The following is a 24,410-nucleotide window of genomic DNA, read 5'->3' as shown; positions in this document are numbered from 1 at the left end:
CCACAATCATATTGGGAAAACATCTAGATTTATTAGCATATTTGTAAAGGACGTGTGTGAAGCGATCTTATTAAATGCATATGTTACTGCTTATATGATTATTATTTTTTCATGAAGTAGAAGCATATTGATTAAAATAAGTGTCAAAAGCATAACATTGTATATAGTATCTATTTTAATATCCTTTATGATTTACCTTGAAGTACAAAAATACAAATGTATAGGTCTTTTCCACAAATTTCAAATTCCTTTGTATAAAGTGTCCTTTAGTGCAAAGGTCACAATAACAAAATATAATGTCTATCTGTAAAGTTTTTAAGACTAACAATACTCTTGTCATGCAAGGGGTGGCTTAGACCATGAAGCATGCTCCATTTCTATGACACCACACTTCTACGTGGCCTAGACATGGAGCACCTAGTCCACTTTACCATGGCCCTTCTAAGATTCATTCTCGAGAAATGACAACTTATACTATGAGCTTATATTAGTCAATAATACATACTACTCTATTTACTTCAACCTTTATAGTTGAAGCATCTAATAAACTTAGGCATTCAAACTAAGTAATTCCTTGGTATAAAGATATTACACCTTTTGGTGTAATGCACTCCTAGGTAAAGGTATCTAATATTCATTTTCCATATTAGATTTGAAGTCATCGGGGTTTTTTAAAATCTAAAATCCATCACCTTAATCAGGTATCCTCCTTGACTAGAACTTGAACAAAGTCAAATCCCAATCCATCCAATCTTGTTCGCTTCAACCACTCTTCAAGACATCCCTTATTGTTTACTTAAATCCTTGTGGCTAATAGCACAATTGCTAAGTCAATTTTCAAAGGAAATGTGGACTTAGGGGCACTACTACATGTGGGGTCTCATAGCTCTAGCATTATTGCAAGGCATACTTAGACAACTAGATGTAGGCATACCATAGAGTGATTGGACATATCCATTCCAAAGACTTTCTCCATCCAATCTTGTTCACTTCAACCACTCTTCAAGACATCCCTTATTGTTTACTTAAATCCTTGTGGCTAATAGCACGATCGCCAAGTCAATTTTCAAAGGAAATGTGGACTTAGGGGCACTACTACATGTGGGGTCTCATAGCTAGCATTATTGCAAGGCATACTTAGACAACTAGATGTAGGCATACCATAGAGTGATTGGGCATATCCATTCTAAAGACTTTCTCCATCCAATATCATTCACTTCAACCACTCTTCAAGTCATCCCTTATTGTTTACTTAAATCCTTGTGGCTAATAGCACAATTGCCAAGTCAATTTTCAAAGGAAATGTGGACTTAGGGGCACTACTACATGTGGGATCTCATAGATAGCATTATTGCAAGGCATGCTTAGACAACTAGATGTAGGCATACCATAGAGTGATTGGACATATCCATTCCAAAGACTTTCTCCATCCAATCTTGTTCACTTCAACCACTCTTCAAGACATCCCTTATTGTTTACTTAAAACCTTGTGGCTAATAGCACAATTGCCAAGTCAATTTTCAAAGGAAATGTGGACTTAGGGGCACTACTACATGTGGGATCTCATAGCTAGCATTATTGCAAGGCATACTTAGACAAATAGATGTAGGCATACCATAGAGTGATTGGACATATCCATTCCAAAGACTTTCTCCATGATTAGAATAGAGATTGTCCAATACTCTTAGAGAGAGATGAGATAGAATACAATATGGTTGGAAGACTCTGAGGAGAAGAAATGCTTTTCTTAGGGCATAGGATTCTTGCATTTTTCACTATCGACCAGATATTTTGGCATTATAGAACTCCTAAGTGAACAACTTGTCCATTGTCAAATATTCTCATTTTGTTGTGCTTTTTATTATTTTTCATTCCAAAAGGCCTCACATGGCTATGTTTGTATGGTGCCTTACGATACTTTGTTCTTGCGGGGTTCACTTATAGAGCTTATTTTCTTTTGAAAAAAGAAGTTGACTAAAGACATTCATAACCAAGTCCCAATATAATATTCTAATTCTTGCAATTGTCCTAACTAAAAAGCATGTATCCTATATAGTATTATATAAACCTTGATGCAAAAAAAAAAAGAAAAAAAAAACTCGACCCTTAGGAAACATATTATGAGTGGTGGGCCAAAATTTACAAACATAATCTTGAAGATCTTTAAATTCCCTATCATAAGACTATTCATGTTGGTATTACTATAATATGTTTTGGATCGGATAGTAGTAAGATCTTTAGATAAGGTCTTTGCTTTTACAATGGCATATGTGGTACACTAACCCTTCACCAACTAGACTTAAAGTTGAGATGGAGAGAATTGTTTTCCTCCAGATTTAACAAACCAACAATATAGAGATGCATTGTAGGAAGACATTATTGTTTTCAATGTGATTTTTCCAAATATGTGACTTGATGATAATGCTTTTAAAGGAACAGTCTTTAGTTGCATCTAATAATTTAGCATGTTGCTCAAAATAATCATATTGTTGGATGTGATTCTGGCAAGGATGTGACTTGATGAGGATGCTGCTTTTAGAGGAATAGTTTTTAGTTCCATCTAGTTTCCAAGCTCTAAGAACTCCAACAACATTTCTTCAAATCCTCAAGTTGTAATACGATAAACAAGTTGAATCAACTCTCAAATACTTTTATTTGTTGGGAATTGTATCAAAATAACTAATGCAAAGTGCAAAGACAAAAGCATTTGCCTTGATCCCATTCGAACTCTTGGATTTTTGTAATAACCAACTTCCAAATAACATCAATTTTGTGATCTATAGTGGTTGTAGAGAGTAAATTTGGCCCTAGTTCTCGACAAATTTGAGCTTAATTATAGAGGATATGGATCAAGAAGTTGAGGAGACTATGGTTCTTGAGAAGTCATTTTACAATTTTTCATAAACACAATCTTCTCCAAGATTGAAACAGATCAAGGTTATACATGATTTATTTGAGATTTTGGAGAGGACAACAAGAACATTTACACTAGTAGTTCTTACTTAGCTTTTCTTACACATACTTTGTTTGAAATGCTAGTATGTGAATATTATGGGGGTCTGTAGGCCTAAAGAGAGTATATTAGAACTCTATTAATTATTTCAAATTAATATGTGCACACACTACAATCTTATAATCTTTCATACACACAATCTCCTCCAAGGTTAAAAGAGTTCAAGATTGGATAGGATTTTAGATGAGATTTTGGAAATGAGAGCACTACACTAGTAGATCCTACATCACTTTTCTTGAACTTATTGCTATTAATTATTTCAAATTAACATGTGCACACACTACAATTTTACAATCTTTCGTAAACACAATCTCCTCCAAGGTTATAAGAGTTTAAGATTGGATAGGATTTTAGATGAGATTTTGGAAACGAGAGCATTACACTAGTAGATCCTACATCGCTTTTCTTGAACTTACTTTGTAAAGATGCTTGCATGTGGAAACTATGGAGGATAGAAGGCCTAGTGAAAATATATACACACTCCATTAATTGTTCTAAAATTAACAAAGTATGGGCGTTGCAACATCACTCTATCATTCCTAACAAGAGTTCTAGCACTACTTTAATTCCATATGGCATGGACTCTATTGAGATTTTGTTTTTAAGAGAGAAAGTTCAAGCAACAAAGTCAACTTGAGGCAAACTACATTAGTTCTTGACAATCCTAGAAGTGTACCGCCTTAGATAACTAGATGGAATTTTCCTAAGCAAAACCACCATCCATCTTCATACCATTGTAATTGTGCATGCCCTAACAAGGAACCGTAACAACCAAATGTGCAAGGGGTTCAATAAGCTATCCCATAGTTTGAAAAGTAACAATCCTTCCCCTATAAAGGAAATAACAATACATTCCAAACATAAGAATTGCATGTAAAGACTCCAAATAATAGCCAAGGGATCCCAAAGTTTGAGAAGTGACAATACTTTCTCCTATTAGGGGAATAACAATGCATTCCAACACAAGAATTGCATGTATAGACTCCAAATAATAGCCAAGGGCTCTGTAATTCTTTGGGCTTATCCAACCTTTACAACCTTGTTGACTCGTGTTGCTTGTCCAAGGAATTAATGCATTAAACCTCATCATTTAGGTAGCATTCTTATGTTTGTAACAACTTACCACCCACTTGAATTGTTCATCATGCACAGCATCAGGGTGTTTTTTGGAATTTGTGATATTTCAAGCTGCAACATCTTTCATCACACACTTTTTTTGTGTTTTGGTGGCCAAACTAGGGTAAAGGTTCAATAATAATACAGTTTTTGGACGCTGACAAGAGCCAACAATAACAGAAGGCCTTTTCATTCACAACTTACCAAAAAACGGGGTAGTGGTTAGTTCAACATAACATGGCATGTCCTCCTCCCTAGATGACTGTCCATGGGCTGTGCTTCATTTCAAAATGGCACTCGACTGTTATGCATTGTAGGCAGTTTTTTGTTATCGCGAACTAATTTTCTCATGAAATTTTGGGTCGCGTGAGGTTGTATTTGTTTTGCAGATGAAATTCAATGATGCACATCTACCGATCTAACCAAAATTGAAAATGTCGTCTTCTCTGCGAAGACGAAGATGCAAGTGCTTAGCTGTTCCATGACTGGCCCCTTAACCCTACCCCAACCAGCAAGCCTAAACTTTGAACACCTTTGACACTGTTGAGAGATGCCTGTGTTGCCTAAACTGGTGTAACACTCCTTTTGTTTAGAAATTCTCCTTTAGTTGTGATGTGAGGGGTTGTATCATCTTCCCAACCACGTGTGTCTTGTTCTCCACAATGGCGCCAGATGTTTGATTAGGAAACTTTCCAAGCCCTTTCAGTCCTGCATGTTGTATAGTCCTGGCCAGCCAACTAGGCTTTAAAAACCTCTCAGCGAGCACCTCCCTAGCTGCATATTTCTAAGCTCACAAAAAACAAGCGCCGAGTTCTAAAACCATATACTAATCTTGCAGTCACAAAACGGAAATGCTGACATAATATGGTGCCTGTTCGATGGACTAGCTGACTCCACCTAACTCTGCAAATGGTAAAAAGTTTTAGCACACTATAATCTAAGAGGACCAAATGCCTCCGTCATTCTCAATTCTTTAACAGCTCCACTAATTATAATTAGCCAGTAGCAGAATTAGTTCAATTAAAACAATGCTTTGGTACGGTCCTGAAAATGTTCATAACACATACTTGAAGCAGCTTTAAAATAGCATGCTTGGCTTAAGCAAAAGCATGCCTTGCTCAAGAATATCATCTATTTCAATGGACCCCCTAAACCTTAATAGGGTAAGAATTGTTAACTTCGATTCAGAACCCTGCCTTCACTTTTCTGTCCAATATTTAGAACTGAGCAATGTTGCGACGACATAGCAAAATCCAAGAATGCAAGGCCATCAATCCTCAAAAAAACATTGGTTGAAAATGGAAGTTCAACTCTCAGAGATCAGACCTGAACCTCTTCCATGTCTTTCCATAACCCTCCGGGCAGCCAGTGCAGCAGCCTCACTTGCTCGGTACTGGCCCTCAGCCATCAGGACAGCAAACTCACGCGTAATTTCTTGTTGCACTCTTTGCCTTGCTTCTCCTAGAGGATCTTTGGGCTCGCTGGGTGAATGTACTGAAACCTTATCTGGCATTTTAACAGACGCTTCTGAACTCACATTAGTAGATGATTTTGGAGCGGCCACAAGTTCACTGGGAGCATTTGGAAGAGCGGTCACAGTTGCCTGGTTTACAGGCTGTTTAACAGTACCGTTGGCAATGGTGCTGGTCACTGTATGTCCAGTTGTAGCAAAAGGTGATGTGGAATTAGTACCCTGTACCAAATGTGGTGGTTGAGGAACACCTCCGAACCTTAATATTGTCTCAAACTGCTGTATCATTGGCACTGTTTGCAAGAAACATGTAATATTAGAAACTAGCATCCTGAGTACAAATGCAAAATGCATTCATTGAAAATAAGTATTGACAGCCATTATGCCCATCCAAACACTTACTAATCAGTGCACCCATAGGGCTGTTCATGACCTCTAGTGGAAGCTTCAGTATGTATTCAGGTATGCTGACCCCAACCAGAAACTGAGAAATCTCATCGCTAAAATTGTTACAGTTGTGATGCAGAAGACTGTATGTTTGTTCCGTGTATCTTGGTTTTATCTCTTGCAGATATTCTTCAAACACTTCCTTTGGTACTTCTGTATACCCAAGCTCCACAGCTTTTATGGGCTTTCCATAAGGTGTCTGGCCTTGCGGACAGCTTTGAATCCCTCCTCCAAAGTAATATTCGTTTCCATACACTACCACACCAGTATGCCTGTTATCCACATTTCATTGAATAAAGTTCACACCCCCTTTCAAGCCATAATGTGAAGACCTCTCCCTTATACAGAGTTACTTACGAAGCAGTTATTATGGAAGAAACAGAGAGACATGTCATATTTTCCTTGCAAATGAAGACACTGACAGATTATGAGATAAAGCAAGCCCACTTAGACCTATCGTCTTTAACAAATCAAAGGCCACTATTCTGTGTCTTTATTCTACCTGTGTAAAAGGTAGCTTTATGACAAATGTTGGTGGTTTGTATTGTTTGGGTTCTATCGTGACAATGACTGTCCTTAATAAGAGGAATCAGCATCTCTATCATGCAAACTGGTTCTTTCAGAAATCACTCACCAAATTCCTTCAATTACTTTCCCCAAGAAGCTAGTCGATAGTTGCCGTGCAAGGCCTTGACTGAGATCATAAACATTCAGCACCACTAAGTTCCCTTCCTGTAACATTGTGTCATCTATCATTCTCTTAATGACAATACAATCTGAGCCAAAACAGAAGTAATGATATCAAGGCAAAAAAACACCCACTTCTGCCATCTTGAGTAGCTAAAGGTTCCAAGCCACACGACCTGCACAAAATCAGTTGCAAGTTGCATTCATAATCCAGATCACTGCAAAAACATTATAGATTAATGTTACATTTGCTTTCATGTTTAGAAGTCCAAAAATATCTGTGATTAAGAGTAAGGATAAGATAGCATCTACATAGTATGGCTACCTAGGGTAACTGAAAATAAAAGAGGAATACGTGCAATGACGAAACGAAGGATAACCCCTGAAAACTTAATACAACATGGAACAGAGCGAATGGTGCTTGGAATGCCAGAACTCCGTTCACACGTGCAGGGATGGGGCACACATTCCCAGGGCTGGAATGTTCACAAACCCTTTCCAAAAAGCATTGTAGGGAATGGGCAGGCATGGAACCACAGTCCAGCAGAAGTCCACCTTTTTCGGCCCATTTCTACCCACTTTCCCCTGTTCTTGTCATGTGCAGCCTCCCACCACTATACTGGCCTGGTGCACACTGGCAGCCAGCTCTTTTTTTTCGTAAAAGGTGGCAGCCAGCTCTCTCTCTCTCTCTCTCTCTCTCTCTCTCTCTCTCTCTCTCTCTCTCTGTGCATCAGCATCGTGTCAGTATTTCTTTGGACTGCGCTATGATCTTTGCAAGTGTACATTAGTGCAATATTTCTTTCATCTTTTCATCTCTCATAGTGCAACATGATCTTTAGAGAGTGCTTTTAAGAGTCTCTGAATACTTTTAAGTGTTTACTTCAGACTTACACAAAACTCCTGAATGTACCCAATTCTTTAATGTCCCTCACCATTCCCAGAGTGAGACCTCCTTGGTCCCATTCCTATTAGCTATGCTGGGTTCAAGACAGCATGGAGACAGAAAACCACAAAACAGCAAAGCCTACTAGCCTGCATTAGATTCTGCCAAGATCTCTACAGACAAGAAAGATGAACCAACTACATCTAATTGGGGCATCTAAAGAACACAATAATTCCGCCCAATATAATATTCAAGTGTAGACAGAACATGGGGCAAGCATAGCAGGATTGCTGGGACATCAGACAGCTAGATGAGTGGAAAGAAGGCCATTAGAATTTGTAATTTTTCCCACTTCTCCAGGCCACCATTCATTACTACTTCATGACCCTTCTCATCCTTGATGTTCATCCATTGCAGAGGGCACATGCTACGAGGTGTAGCTGCAGTGTCCGCATGGGGGGGAAGGTGTGAGAAAAAAGTAGTCAATAACTAAAGCAAGTATATACCAATTAATAGGTGAGCCTATAAATAGGCAAGATTAACCTTAAATCCTCTAAGGTGGCAATCAAATCCTCCAAAACAGGTTCTCAAGCCAAAAAGATTAATGGGCCCTGAAATAAGGAACAAAGGATAAAATGACCAAAAGTAACCAAACTGCCTAGGCCTGGACACTCTTAATGTCCTGACTTGGTGGTGTAGGGCCCACAACCAAGAGATGACGATGACCACTAACACCCCATCTTAGATCCCTAGTGTATCTGAACTCTGAAGGGCCTCATATAATGAAGAAGGGAAGGCAATGGAAGAAATTTCATGAAGATGTCTGCTATATTGTGCACTGCAGGACAGTACACCAGCTCCAATTCCCCGTCCTAGATGCATTCCCAAACATAGTGATACTAGATCTCAATGTGGTTCGAGCAAGCAAGAACATTGGATTCATGGCTGCGGCCAAGCACACAACAAATAACTATAGGCTGTGGTTGTGGAAATTCAATCCTAACCAACATCAACCTCAACCATACAGAATCCTAGGAGGCTGCAAAAGTAGATACAAGCTCTGCCTCTGTGGAGGAAAGAGTTGTAAGAGTGCACAACAAAAGAGGACACACAAACACAAAAAGAGAAGGGAAGAGAAAGACTGCATCGAAAAAAGAGAATGGAAGAAGAAAATCTGCACTAACCTCCAAAAGAATGCCGAATACAAAGAGGACTTCTCTGCATGCAGCCCAAGGCATCAATGACAAAGAAAAGTCCCTGTACATTGAAATGTGCTGAAACCTACAAGAATAATGATAGCAGCCACAAGAGGCAGGCTATAAAAAGCCAAAATGCCGGAAACTAGCCAACCTAGTCAAGCTAGGCCTTAAAGTGTTGATTGCTAGTGTTATGGTCAAGAAATGCTGGTCATCAACTGAAAAGGCTGATCGCACTATCTACCAATGTAAACACAACATCTAGTCACTAAAAAGAAAATGTAGCGGGCTGAAAAATAACTCAATTAAAGTGAACTTACCTTAAAAAGAGTGAAAAAGAAGTGCATGCTCTATGTCAAAACACATCACGAACTAAGTGTTGGAGCTACTAATGTCCCCATCTAACTCAAAATGAGGCTCACAAGTACAAGATGACTGTTCATGACACACATGACTACTAACGCCTGCTCTCAAATCTTGGATGTGGCGGAAAGCCAAAGAAGATGGAATGTATCCAACAATGGCAAGAGAAGTACCAATGCTGATTAAGTCTGTCAAGAAAGAAACTCCTCACAATCCTAGGAATCCCCCTCTAAAACATAAGAGGCCAAGAAACCCACCACCGTGTCGCCAATATTGTCCCCATCAAAAAGGGATGGAGGATATGGGGGAACTACCAAAGGAGATGATGGGGGATGGAATGAACCCATGGGATAGATGGTGCACAAGAAAGAATGGTACGGCTATGGAAGATTTAAAGGACCTTGTACAAAAGGGGAATAGCACCTATAAAGCCCTCTCTCCTGCCAACCTGTTGCTAAGATGGCTCATGTAGAAGAATCCTCAACAAAGATGGCCTACTCAATGAAGACAACCTAGGTATCGAGTCTAATAAGACCATAAACAAAGAGGAGTGGAAAGCCCGAATCCAAAACATGTAGGACTTGGGAAACAGAGCTCCATGGATGGTCAAGCAATAAGGACAAAGTGCCAATACCATGAATAGGCACAAACAAATATCACCAACAATAACTATACCCTCAAAGGAATGAAGATCTTGCAACAAATCTCCTCTAGGAGTCATATGACTTGAGGCAATGTTGTCAATATAACAAGGTCTCTCTACAACTAATGAAGAAGGCTCCTACATCGTGTGGATATGAAGGATCACGGACTCATGTAACAATTGATGAAGAAATAGTGGAGAGCTCATATGTTTTAGCTCCATCCTTTGCTCTCAGACAAAGATGAGGATAATTCTTCCGACACTTCTTCTCGAGATGAGTGTCCTTTGTTGAACTAAATTATCTTTAGCTTTCACTAAACCACCCCAAAACTCAAGTTAATTAATGAATTTTAACCATTTCTTTTAAGCCGTGATCTTATCGCTATGCGGCTCTAGATAGGACCCGTTGCATATACCTGCACCATGAGCTTCAAAAATTTAAAATCAATGACCAAGATGACTTTAAAGTCAAATTAGCTAAGCATTGGCAACTTCTCATCGAGTTCTCCACCATGGGAGCTCCCAAGCCCTCTAATGGCTAGGTCACATTGTTCCATGACAAGCTACCACGGAAATACTTCCATTTTGTGCAATAGGTGATATCACAATAGACTATGCCCACATTCTATGAATTTGAGAGTCAACTACTACATCACTCTTGGCTATTCAATCAATTTCATAATATGACCTCCACAGAGGGAGCTCTAATTGCATCTTCTCAAAAGGGGCAACAAGGAAAGAGCAAGCAAATTCAAAACTCAAATCAAAATCAAAAGCAAAATCAAACTCAAAACCAAGCTAGTGAGACCCAAGGGAACTACAAGTCCTCTCTAAAACCCACGAAGTAGAATGTACCTATGAAACTTAAGTATTATTAGCATTGTAGAAAGGCTCGCCACTTTCATGACGAGTGTCGATCAAAGGCAAGAGGCACAACACCAAAAGCTAAAGACTCAAACCTGCGAAACCTGCGCACCTTAATCGAGCAACCCCCAACAATGGAAGCAAGGTGGTGGCAATCCTCAGCAAGGGTAATGGCGAGGCCAAACCCAAACTACTAATTAGCCACCACAATCATCCTTAGAGACATTTGAGGATACGTGTCTCATCCACATTTGTGAGTTGCCTCCCGAAGAGGTGACTACAAAGGCCCACTCATCACAACTAAGTAAGCTACTCATTGAACTATGGACAATGGATCTACTCATCATATAACCACCATTTCCAACATTTTCATCTCTCTAGCTCTTCCAGATGGGATAATCTGTGAAGAAAACTGCTAGGGTTTGCACTAAGGCCACACAGAGTGTACGACCACGACACAAACACAAAGAGAGCACAGACACAAAGGGCAAAACTCAAACCCTAAATTCAAAACTCAAAACTCAAACACACAAACTCAAACATAAACAAAAGAAGGGAGAGAGAGAACACAACTCTGAAGTGAATGAATGTTGTAAATGAATGTAAGAGTGTATAGTGTGCTAAGGGCAAAGCAATGTCGGAGTGTAACGTCCACCGAAGACGGATCCCAAGTCTGTGATCATCAGTCGGAGTATGAAGAGAGAGGAAACTGCAAAACGCTGACACTAGGGACTGCCAAAGACAGAGGCGACAGCTGCAGAGTGGCGAGATGACACCAGGCGGCTCCAAAAGGATGCAAACACAAGCTGTAGGATGTCGCCTGATGTTGGAGATGCTGGAGATGGTAGCTGGAGGCCAAACGCAGCCTGGGAGATGGCACCTGACAATGGGCAACAGTTGGAAGAAGGCGCCAGGGCACTGTGAGGCTGGAGGGAGAGGTAGAGTTGCAGAATTTCATAAAGTCTGTGAAGCATGCCAATTTGGTGAGCAGGCAAGACAACCCCTCTCGCATGATAGAGAAGTGAGTAGAAATATACTTGATGTAGTGCATACTGATGTTTGGGGGCCTACACCGAATGTATCTCTTGGTGGCAACAAATACTTTGTCACATTTATTGATGACTGTTCAAGGAAGCTAAGGGTATATTTCATAAAGGAAAATAGTGATGTACTTGAGCACTTCAAATCTTTCAAGGCAGCTGTTGAAATAGAAACAGGCTTGAAAGTGAAGTACTTGAGATTAGATGGAGGGGGAGAGTACCTCTCTAATGAGTTTAGTAGCTTCTTGAGAACTCATGGGATAAAGAGGCAATTTACTTGCAGGTATACCCCATGCAAGGGCTGGACAGCCACGTGAAGGTAGACTGATGGCTGAAATCTGCACTGGAGAGTGTAAAACCTGCACAGACAGAATGAAGCTGAATGGGGGCAGTCTATCTATTAATAGATGTGAAAGGGCGCCCCAAAAATTAGGGTTTCCACTGAACTCTCTTGAACCGCTCCCTGTTTTAGGGCTTTTACTCTAAAAGAGCATTTTTTTAGTGTGTTTTGGAGCTTTTTAAGAGGCTAGTCAGCAAGTAATGCATATTTTAGCTCAACACCACCCTCAAGCCCAAAACTGAGCCGAAATGTTAGGCCAACCACTGTGATGATTATTTACCCCAAGGCATCCCACCCCAAAGCAACCAGGGCCCTAATACAAAGATGATGAAATCATGTACAAAGGGTAAGGTACAATAGGGGAAAGAAGCCGATGCCGAAGACAAAGTGATGAAGCCTGTAGAATACCAAGAAGGGTAAGAACCCCCTCTCAACCTAGATGTAGATGCCAAAGAAGAAAGAGAAGCCTGATGTCGATCATTGGATGGTGCCGAGAACCATAAGAAATGAAAGAAGAGAAAGTGGATGAAGTGGATAAAGCACCCCGCTAGAAGAGCAAGGTAGAGGTCACCGCCATGATAGCATCGAGAGAGATGTTGCACGATCCGCCTCAAGAGGGGAAACTGCCATGCTGGAAGGAGAGCAAGCACTCCTAGGATGAGGAAACAATGAAAGGAACGGTGCGCATCCCCATGTCTCTAGCCCAAGTAGAACCAAAGCAATCTGCAAGTTAGCCCGCCCTAGTGACTGACAAGGCATGGTCCACAAACACCAGAATGCACAAGAGCCAATGGCTTGCATATACGTGACATACCAGACTGCTTATGCGAGTTCCCAATCTGCCTACTATATAAACAATGATCACATGACGCAAAGTCAGAAGAGTCAAAATGCGAAATATACTACAGAGCACGAAGCATTTCATTTCTTTAAGAGAAATATAATTCCAAACAAGCATACCAAAGAGATACATGTGGAATAGAACCCACTGCCAAAACATGATCAAGAGTAAAACCAGATACAACCAAGGAATAGAGATTTCTAAACTTGGCACCTCTTGCAAGAACAAGAGTACCACGAGTTATCTTCCATACAGAATCACCAAAGCATATGTAGGAATCGATTAGGCACGAAGATCGAGGCACAGTCGCTACGCGCAGTGAGAGAGACAGAGAGTGCGAGTGAGCAGAGTAGAGAGTGAATACGTTTTTCGGTACAATGACGAGTGTACCACTTTAGGTTTTTAAATAGATATATGCATGAAAGTACAATGTGCTAAGGGTGTGCTCACACCCATGCACATATAAAAGGCACGATGGCCCTTTATTCCCAACAACCTCCCACCTAAAGGCAATGTGTCTTAAGAGGATAAAAGAATCACCTAAGTCTAGGTATGTACAAGCTGAAATAAATATATCTATCCAACTCCCATCATCAGTCACAGCAATAAGCAAACCACTTTGCTGGAAAACACTTCATGAGAAGGTCTGCAGGATTATCATCTGTATGCACTTTGACAAGCTCAATGCTCTTGCTATCAAGTACATCTCTAATGAAGTGATACTTCACTTGTATGTGCTTTGTCTTTGCATGAAAGACAGGATTCCATGCTAGCATGATAGCACTCTGACTATCACAATGAAGAACAGGTAACTCTGTGATGCCAAGCTCTCCCACCAAACGTGAAAGCCATAAAGCCTCCTTGCATGCCTCAGTGGCAACTACATACTCTGCCTATGTAGTAGACAATGCAATACACTTTTGTAGCCTGGAGATCCAAGAGACTGCTCTTCTTGTGAAAGTAAACACATACCAATGAAGTGGACTTCCTGCAATCCGCATGACCAGCATAGTCTGCATCCGTAAAGCCAACAACAGATGCCTTCTGCTTTCCAAAGCAGATGCACAACTCCTTTGTGTCTTTGAGGTATCTCATAATACCTTTCATTGCATCCCAATGCTTCTTACCAGGGGTTACCATGTATCTGCTAACCACTCCCACTGCAAAAGCAATGTCAGGACGTGTAGCAACCATAGCATACAGCAAACTGCCAACAGCTGAAGCATATGGTATCTTAGCCATTTCAGCCTTCTCATCATCAGATGTAGAGCTATCCTCTGCACTGAGTTTCACATATGGAGGCAATGGAACCCCAGTTGTTTCCCCCCCTCCATATTGAAACGCTGCAAAACTTACTTTGCTGTCCAAAAGGTATTTCTTCTCTGAATACAACCCTACAGACCTCCTCAATCTTTTCGGGCTGTTTGTGCATGCGATCTTCCCGGAAGATAACGTCATTGCTGCGTACTGCTTTCCTTTTCTCACGGTCCCATAATTTATACCCCATTTCACCCTCGTCACCATATCCTAGGAAAATGCATTTACAGGACTTTGGCTTAAGTTTGCTGCGCTTTTCTTTACGAATGTGCACAAAAGCCTTGCAGCCAAACACTTCCAGATGAGCATGCCGACCACACTTCTTGGGGAACTCCCCTCCCCCAAAGACCTATTTGGTGACCGATTAATCAAGTGAACGGCTGTCATAACAGCCTCTGCCCAAAAACCATGGGGTAATGCAGCATGAGACAACATCGTACAGACCTTATCCTGTATGGTCCGATTCATACGCTCTGCAACTCCATTTTGGGGCGGATTATGAGGGGCAATTAGCTCCCTCTTTATCCCTTTGCTGTCACAAAATGCCTGAAAGGCCTTGGACACATATTTCCCACCATTGTCAGAGCGAAGACACTTAAGTGTCTTATCTGTCTGATTTTCAGCCAATGCCAAGAATTTTTTTAATCTGTCACGCACTTCATCCTTACTACGAATAGGGTAAACCCATACCTTCCTTATAGCATCATCAACAAAGGTGACAATATATTTCTTTCCTCCTAAAGATAATCCTGGCATTTGACATACATCCGAATGTACTAACTCTAGAGGAGAAGATTTCAAAGAAAGAGACTTTTTATGTGACGTCTGTGCATGTTTGCCATAAATACAATGATTTTGCCCTTTTGCTGTGATCTGCCCCTAGTATGCAAAGCACTGGAAGACTTGCTGGATGCATTGTTCTGCCGATTCATCTCTTTCATAAGTAGAGCACTCTCTACATCAACATACAAAAGGATCACATTAGAATTGCTCATAGCAGTCCTGAATGTATCCTAACTCTCTAGTAGAGTGCAAAGCAAGAAAGTAGCCTTAAATTCCTCATCAATCGTGAACTTCAAGGCAACCAACTGGCTGAAAATTGAGTTAAACTCACTCAAGTGAATAGACATTGTTGTACCTTCTTTCATACGCAAATCCATAAGCTTTTTCAGCCAATACATTTTGCTTCCAGCACTCTTCTCTGCATACAGTTCTTCCAGTCTAGTCCATATAGCATATGCAGAATCCAAACCTTCAATGTTGAACAACAAGGCATCAGAAATTGATAGCTCTATGGTTGAGTGTGCAAGCTCATTCAACTCATCCCAATCATCTTGATCATGTCCGTGGGCTTTGCCCTTTTGGTTTTGATCGGCTTTGCCTGCTTCTTTTGTAACAAGATATTGTAACACTGTTTTTGCCAAACTGCAAAACTATGTGCGCCTTCAAGCTTCTTTATGTGCATCAAATTACTGCTGTCATTGCTGCCAGACATGATTTTCAGCCCAAATGTGACCAAAAAACCAGCAAATGCAGGCCCAAACTGTCACCCAAGTGACCAAGGTACAAACAAGTACCAATCAGCAATAAATGACCACACAGAAGTATAGATTTCAGATCTGTAATTAAGTTTTCAGAAGCACCAAACCAAGTGCTACAGCATTATCCAACTGACTACAGCTGTTCCAAAGGGCATGTGCATCGCATTAGATGAGAAATCCCAAAATTTCAGCTGCAATTTCTGTTGTACATGTATCCACGGGCATAAAATTCGACACAAACGGTCGAAAGCCCCAAAATTTTGTGCTCAAAACGTCAAACACACATCTGCATTTCCTTTGTCATGCATAGGACTGTCCAATTTTGCCAAAATAAAGCAATTTCAGCAAAACCCCCATATTTTACCAAGTGTTGATGTCCAAATTGGGCGGATTTCAACCTGCGTGTACATAAAATGACCAAATGCTGCACAAATTTTGTCCAAACTGCAAAAGCCCCAAATTGCACGGGGTCCAATGTGCCTCAATGTCAAGAAATTGGGTAAATTTCAGCCCAATTTGTGCATGTACATGAAAAGCCCCAAATGTCGGAGGCAAGATTTCACAAATTCCTGCAATTTCTGAGACAAATTTGCTTGTCCTGCATCACATTCTCCAAATCTGGGAAAAGCCCCAAATTTTATGGGTCCAATGTTGAGAAATTTCACTCAGATGAGCAAAATTTCAATAATTTTGGCAAAATCCCCAATTCAGAAGCGCACAATGTCTGCAATTCCAACGCAGATGCCTCAATTCTTCACAAACAGTGCTCAATCTGGCGAAGCCCCAACTTTTTGGGCCAGAATTGCACAAATTTGAGATTTTGTGCTTACACACGTGAAACCTCGTCAATGGGTAAAAGAAATTTTCAAAAAATATCGAAAATTTTTTAAATTCTGACAGGTCCGTTGACCCGCCAGGCATCGCCGTGAGCCTCGAACCCCGCCGGCTGGTCGCGCTCGTCAGTGCCCGCTGTCGCCATGCAACTGTCACCCGTCCCGTACAGCTGTCGCCTGTCGCCGTGCAGCTGTCACCTGTCACGCAACTCGATTAGTCACGCAACAATAGCCTCCTTGTTCGTCAACACCACAGCCCGTCGCATGTTTGGTCCACGCCTGCTGCAGTCGACTCTTACTGCCTGCAGCTTACACCTGTGACTCTCTTGCTCGCCTTTGAGCTCTCATCACCACGCTAGTCTTCTACCTCAGCCTGACGACCATCTGCAGCACCTTACGCTCTGATACCAGTTTGTAGGAATTGATTAGGCACGGAGATCGAGGCAGACAATCATTACGCGCAATGAGAGAGACAGGGAGAGTGCGAGTGAGCAAAGTAGAGAGTGAACACGTTTTTCGGTACAATGACGAGTGTACCAGTTTAGGTTTTTAGATAAATATATGTATGAAAGTACCCGTGCACATATGAAAGGTACGATGGCCCTTTATTCCCAAGAGCATATATAATAACTTGCATCATTAAGCTACCCACAGACATAAGGCTTTTAGTCAGTGTAGGTACATGACGTACATTATGCAAAATAAAAGTGCTACCATAGGGAAACTTTAGAGTGACATCATCAATGCCAACAATAGCAAGAGACCAATCATCACCTAAGCGCACTGTACCGGATACACTATGATAGATATGAAACTACTCACGATAGAGGGTCACATGAAAAGACACACCGAAATCCAAGAGCCAACACTGTGCATGCATAGACTGAGCCTCGATTAGGAGCCTCGGTCAGCTGAGAGGCATCACATGAAATAACTACTAAGATGTAGTCACCATCAAACTCCTCAGACTGCATGACATTTATCTTCTCAATCTTTACGCTGGACTTTGCAAGTATAATGCTGCAATCATTGGATTTCTCCTGCACTTTTTCTTTCCCCTTTTCTTTGCGCTTGTCATCGTGTATCTTATGGCACTACGGCCTTATGTGTCTTGCTTTCCCGCAATAATAGCATGTAAGATCCGGCTTACATCCACGGGACTTGCTACGTCCACATGACTTACACCAGGACTTCCGAGAGTCCTTCCCATGATGATCATTATCTTTCTTGCCATTTTTGCCACCTCTAACGGGTAAGGCATGTGAACTGCGGAAAGCATCATTGTTTTTCCTGTTAATTTCTTCAGTCAAAAGAGTACTCTCTACATTTTGCGATTTCAGCCTATCAAGTTTCTTGATACAAATCGCAATGCAAAATGTATCCCAAGACTCAGATAAAGTGCCAAACAGAAACAAAGGATGCAAATTATCCTAAAACTCAATAACCTGTTGAAGCAGATTCTTCATGATAGAATAAAACTACCTAAAGTGAGCAGACAATGTGGTCTCCTCCTTCATGCAGAGACCCATCAACTGTTTAAGCCAATACAATTGTGAAGCAAGGCTCTGCTTTGCATAAAGTTCTTGAATCTTTTCCCATAGATTCCATGCACTCTGATCTTCATCTTCAACAACATTGTTATGGACCTCTTCAGAGAGTGATCAAATGATAGTGAACTTGCATAGTGCATCTAAATCAGCCCAGTCATCATCATCCATATTCTCAGGTTTAATACCTTTGTTTCTTAGTGGCTTAATCTACAATTTCTGCACCAAAACCTGCCATATTTGAGACTTCCAATAGCCATAGTTGGTGCCATCCAACTTGGCAATATTAAACAAAGCCGTATCTTTGAGATGACCAGCCATAATGAGTCAAACAAAGGCAGACTATGCAGAAAACAGCCGTAATCAGCAATTAACAAGCCAAAACCACTGCCAAAACAAGCTGAAAATAAGAGAAATTGCTAAAATAACCACCTGTCCACCAAATAATACCAAAAGTACATTAAAATGGCATGATTAAGCTCAATAAATACATCACAGTCCACATAAAACAGCTTGCTGTAATAAATCACAGCACTGAGAAAAAGAGAGCAAACAATGAGCTAACAGTGATCCAAAGTCAAGTAAGACTGCCAGGTCAGATCTTGCATGATGCAGACGTGTAACAAACATTGTGGCAACCAAGAACCATGAGCCAAACACCCTAATACTTAACAAAGGTCATTGTATGCTCAAAGAGAAGATAAATCAAATCAGCCCAAAAGCATCCAAAGCATACAAGTATCTATCAAGAGCATAGATATGTAAGAGATCTCGATCTCATCTACTCAAGAAGCTCAGTTGCATAAACCACAAGCTCTGCAATATCCAGAGATATCATGAAGCTCCCATTGGCAGAAAGATCGATGTCAATTGAGCAACCAAGCTCAAAGATAACATGTGAATGCATGAGGCATCATGGAGCCAAGACTGGAGCCAAGACCATATATCAACAGAGCATCCAAAGCAAGAGATTAGTCAAGCATCACCTGTAACATCCGCTGCATCATGTAACAGTCAATGTCAAATTTCTAACAACCCAAATTAGCATCCAAAAGCTCCAAAGTATGCAAATGAACACCCAACTGAAGCTCCAAGTGACAATCAAACATAGACAATGTAAGGAGCATGCATTTCTGACATATACATCAAAGCATGTATCGAAGGGTCAAGCATAGACCATAGGCATAGTGACTGTCACAAAGCATGCTACTGTAGACCAATGTCAATCAAATGCCAACCAAGACAGAGCTCAAACGAAGCTCAAAAGGCATTCTGAAGCAATGTAAGACATGTGCCAACCTCCGTATACATCCCTGTAGTCATATGAGTCACCCGAGAAGGACCCATGACCAATAGGTAAAGCATACATTGACCAAATAGGCTTCAGCCCTGGTTATTACAGCAATAAATTCACTGTCAAAACTAAGTAAATTAGTCCTCAAATGAAACTCAAAGCCACCTCAAATCATGGGCATATGATATACCAATGTACTAGCATCAATATTACACATCATGAGTGCACATAGAGCACCCAAATCATAGCCAGAAGTAATAGGTACTTAAAATCCCTGTTAAAAGAGGTTTGTTGTATACAACAGTGAATACGCTATCAAACCAAGCTAATTCAGTACCAAAATCAGCTCCAAATCCAACCCATAACATGAGCATAACATTCCCATGCATGTAGACACCACTTTAGCATAACCGAGCACCATAAGACCAATAAAGCTTACCATAGAAGCATCAAATAGAGGGTTGCCCTATATTTCCAACCAATAAGCCTCAGCCAAAACAAAGTAAATGAAATAGTTAAATCAATCAAGTAGCATCCCTGAATATATAAGCATCAACCAAGCATAACCGGGCATCATTCAACCAATGGCAATGAGTGTCGACATCAAAGATAAGTGCTGCCATGTTTTATGACAGTCTTTGGACTGTTATAACAGTTCAAAACTGAAGCTTATCGCTTAGATGGAATGCCAAGAGTGAAAGGATCAATGCCAAGCATCAAAGCCAAGTGTATAAGTGCTTGTATAGCTGCCCAATGAAGAAGATATGTTGTAAGAGATGAAAAACGTGAGCTACTACTAAAAAAGGACCTGCTCCACACAACGTGATGCTACACCAACAAGGTGAGGGCTTTGAGGGCCGTTTTAACTTACTCGAGAAGACTCCCAAGAAAAATGCAACCAATAGGAAGCTCGAACGGAGTGGCTATGGCTGCCAACAAAGAGATGACTACTATAGATATTCGAATGGAAGTTGAGAGTGTGCTGGCTCGCGAAGAAGATTGCTCTGATACCAATTGAAGGAAGGTAAGCCCTGAAGTGGAAGCACGAGCAGGAGTAAAAGCTATGGTGGAAGGAGCAAGAGAGAGAGAGAGAAACACACAATGTGGAAATTCCAACAGTCACAATGTGTGACCAACCTTCCCTTTATTCAAATGTCACTAAAAAAATAAAGAATGAAGTGACAGTGATGGGCGCCCACCACCTACAATGAGTGCACGTGCAGGTGTTGTCGGTATAGTAATACACGCGCGACTAGGCAGAGGCGCCTTTACCCCCAACAAGAGTACACATGGAGAGGGAAACAAATTTATGAAAAGAGAAGGAAAGAGAAAGACTGAATTGGGAGGAGAGCACAAAAGAAGAAAATCTATACTAAACTCTGAAAGAATACGGAACACAAAGAGGACTAATTAGTCCTTGCACACAAGTAGACATCAATGAGGGTATGGAATCAAGCTGACAACAGAATGCAACATTGGAAGATCGAGAAAAGTCCCTATTCATCAAAGTCTGTTAAAACTTGCAAGTTAATGGCAACCATTGAAGGCAAGATATATAAACCCAAAAATATTGGATGCAAGCCAACTTGGGTAAACTAGGCCAAAAAATGTTGACTGACTTGATAATTAGATAATTAGTACTAAAATAGTGAAGTGATATAAAGATGGCTTTGTCCACCTATGCACTTCCATGTAAGTTTGGAGGAACCATAACACTAGAAATTTGATGTGTCTGAGGTGGGTTGTGGTTCGAGATCAGTCCCCTAGCACCATCTCTAAAATCTCATAAGAATCAAGGATAGGTGTGATTTTAAACTTCCACAAAGTATAGTTTGTACCATCTAACTTACCTTTGCTGATTTGGTGGATGAATCCTGAGTGTTTGAATTGTTGGTAAAGCAACATCACTAACGGATGCGCCAACACCACTACTTGATGCAGTAGATGACATTTCTCCCCTTTGCTATTGAAGTCCTTACCTCTCGCATACTCTTCAATCCTTAAAGCCCCCTTGGCTGTGATAGCGTGTAGAAACTACATGACACAATGGACTGAATTTGAGTAGAAATGCTGAAAGGCTGATTCCACTATCTGCTAGTGTCAACGCAACCTCTAGTCATTGAAAAGCAATGCAGTGGGCTGGAAAACAACTCAGCCAATGTAAACAAATCTAAAACCGACTAAAAGAGAAATGCATGCTCCAAACAAAGATGCCTCCTCCATCAAATTACATGACTAAGTGTTGGAGCTCCTAATGTCCCCACCTAACTCAGAATGAGACTCACAAGCAAGAGATGACTATGCATGATACACATGATTACTAACAAGAACAACAATGGGTTGCCACTTGATACTCCAAGAAATGGCACCTAAACCCAAGGTAAAGCAAAAGCAATTGAATATCTCTAGGACTATTATTAGTTGCCCAATCTTAATTTGTCCAACTTGTCACACCCCCCCTCCCCTGGTAGAAGATCACATGTTGGATGCCCGCAAATACCACAAAACTACTTGAGGCTAAAGAGGTCTTTGCATGAAAAAACTCAAGAGGTGCATAAAAAACATCTAGGCAAGTATGAACGTTATCAATCAATTAAATTTATAGCAACAACTCTCTTGGATATTTGAAGCATGTATGCATGATTTCCAAGGCAGCCATACAATCCATGTTTCTTGCTAATTATGGACCTAGAATCAAGAAAATCCCATCAGTAGCACTTCAGGTCCAAGATTCTCTATGCAAACCCGAGCATATATTCACATGTCGTTATAATGACCACCCTGCTATGACCTCTAGAGATATGCTAGGGTTTGCAAAAGAAAACATTGAGTGTACAACCACAACTGAAACACAAAGAATTCAAACACAAATCGCATGATGCAAAACACAAACACAAACAAAGAAGAAAGGTAACTCTGAGGTAAGAGAGGTGATGGCTGAAACCTGCAAGGCAAGGGAAGAAATTGAATAGTGGGCAGCCTATAGATGAGTGGATCCTCCTAAATTAAGGTTTGGCTTATAGGACACAATACTATCTAGAACCATACACCATTTAATGAAACTTTGGGTAAATTACATGTTTTGGGACTATTATGAAGAGCTAATCAAACAACCTACTTCATCCATTCTGATCTGCATGTCCATTGATCCAACTGCCATACATCATTGGCTTAGATGGCAATACAATTATTCCAGTAGGTTGAAGCATTTTGAGCAACCAGTTGGCCATTTATGACTATCAAACTGATTTCGCTAGTCTGACCTGCATTCCTCTCCCATAAGGCTCCTCCTCTTCATTGCAAGCCATCATTTTCACATTCTGTATCATCTCTTTGCATGTTGCAATCATTCCATTGATGTCCTCCTTTCCAGTCCATGTTCTCCCCCCACTTCCTGATCATCACATCTTCTTTCTCCTCCCCTCCTGCGTCAAACACCTTCACTCATCCTGCCCTTTATTGGCATTTGCACAGGGGACCAGTTCGTCTTCAACATTGTATACAGTCATGTTTTCTTCATCATTATTCAGGTTTTATGCTCCATTCTTTGAGTTCTTGAATTGTCACTCAGTTACACTATTGCTTCAGCATGCACACTCACAGAAACTATTGTAGAAGGGCCTGAATACTGTGCAATGTTAAATTTTTCTTCATTCATTCTTCAATCTACAAGCTTTACTTTCTTAGTTTCAATTTTCAAATTATTAAACTACTTAGATTAGGTTCTGGTGGGGGCCATACCATTTATTGAGATAGAAAAAAGTCTGCTGAGCCATTTACTGACCAAGTTTTGCTTGACGCCAAACTTACTCATTTCATCAGGTCAATGAATGTCCTATTCCTTTTCACCTTATTTGTTGCAACATTCAGCGGGTTGACAAGCTTCAACTCCCATCCCTTAAAATACTGAAAATAGGGAAGCTCGTGTCTCAAGGACTCCATTCACTCTTTAACACATGAGGCTAAGTTCACCTTTGGAACAAATCTAATAGCAACCTCGAGCGAAGAGTTTTACTAAATCACGGTGGAATATCAAGGTCTGAAAGATGAAGACTTATAACTTGTCGTGTTGTCTGACCATCTGACACATAATACGCTCCACGCCGTTAATTAGAATGACTGATAAGCGACCTGATCGCAACAGATATGAAGTCCTGCGACATATAAACTATGCAAAAGCAAGCGCGAGTTCCAGGAAACTACAAATTGCAACAGTAATCTTGACTTGCAACGTGCAAACTGGACAAAAACGACACCGTTTGTAGAGAAATTGTGACTCCGGTCCTGTGACCTTAACGTGTGAAACGGATTTAACGGAAGGAAAATTTACAGAATGCACGTATAGCCGAACCTGAAACAGTTAACGGTCGAGGCTTCTCTTGTATCTCGCTGATGATGACACGATGGAGGATCACAGACCTGCTGCCGGTGCCGCAGAATGGGACACTCACACGCACACCTGGTGAACAGAAAAAAAAATGCAAGTCGAAGGCAGAGGAATGAAGGTCGAGTCAATACGAGCGAAGGAAGAAAAGACGAGAGCCTTTTTGAAAAAAACGCAAAAAAGAAGACACACAACACAGAAGAATCCAGAAGATGCAGGTCGTTGGACGGAACCCTGAAACTGCTCTGCCCACAAACTCGACGCCACGTGGTCTCCTGTCGCCCTCCCCACTCTAGGGCCTGTTCACACGACACTCTTGTCTTGGTCTTGAATGGACGCCAGGTTCGATAGGACAATGGTCTTTACGCAAAAGGAGGACGCCTGACACTTTGAAATTTTTTGGAAGCGAGATCTAAGAGGTAGACATAAGGGGGAGGACTGAAGTGAGTAAGTGGTAGTAAGGCTAGTTACACACAAAGTAATGGACGGCCAACCCTCGTCCACAGTGTGGCCATGTACTTTTTGAAACTGGGCATGGACATGGGCGTCATACCTTTACACACCAAATGGACACAGCTTGTAAAAAAATA

The 24,410-nt window shown here is 40.9% G+C and overlaps 1 protein-coding gene across 3 annotated transcripts; it reads right to left on the bottom strand.

Annotated features, from left to right (window-relative positions):
* Positions 1-5,090: 5,090 nt before the first annotated feature.
* On the bottom strand, positions 5,091-24,048 carry LOC148034549 (PPPDE putative thiol peptidase family protein). 3 transcript variants are annotated; one of them, XM_087679487.1, is made up of 5 exons: positions 23,788-24,048; positions 6,870-6,952; positions 6,682-6,779; positions 6,003-6,319; positions 5,091-5,893 (listed from the first exon to the last, which is right to left on the bottom strand). In XM_087679487.1, the coding sequence occupies exons 2-5, from the start codon at positions 6,876-6,878 to the stop codon at positions 5,436-5,438; spliced, it is 882 nt and encodes a 293-aa protein (XP_087535613.1). In that variant the 5' UTR covers positions 6,879-6,952; positions 23,788-24,048; the 3' UTR covers positions 5,091-5,435. The 3 variants fall into 3 exon arrangements, with proteins under 3 accessions (XP_087535613.1, XP_087535612.1, XP_087535614.1); XM_087679486.1 differs by having other exon boundaries at positions 6,870-6,910; positions 23,788-24,047; XM_087679488.1 differs by lacking the exons at positions 6,870-6,952; positions 23,788-24,048 and having other exon boundaries at positions 6,682-6,788.
* Between the last annotated feature and the right edge of the window lie 362 nt (positions 24,049-24,410).

Source organism: Lygodium microphyllum, chromosome 6 (genome assembly GCF_053477565.2).
Source record: "Lygodium microphyllum isolate KBCC chromosome 6, Lygodium_microphyllum_v1.1.10, whole genome shotgun sequence".
Classification (NCBI taxonomy): Eukaryota; Viridiplantae; Streptophyta; class Polypodiopsida; order Schizaeales; family Lygodiaceae; genus Lygodium; species Lygodium microphyllum.
Note: the sequence above shows the minus strand (reverse complement) of the source record. Positions and strands in the feature narration are given on the sequence as shown.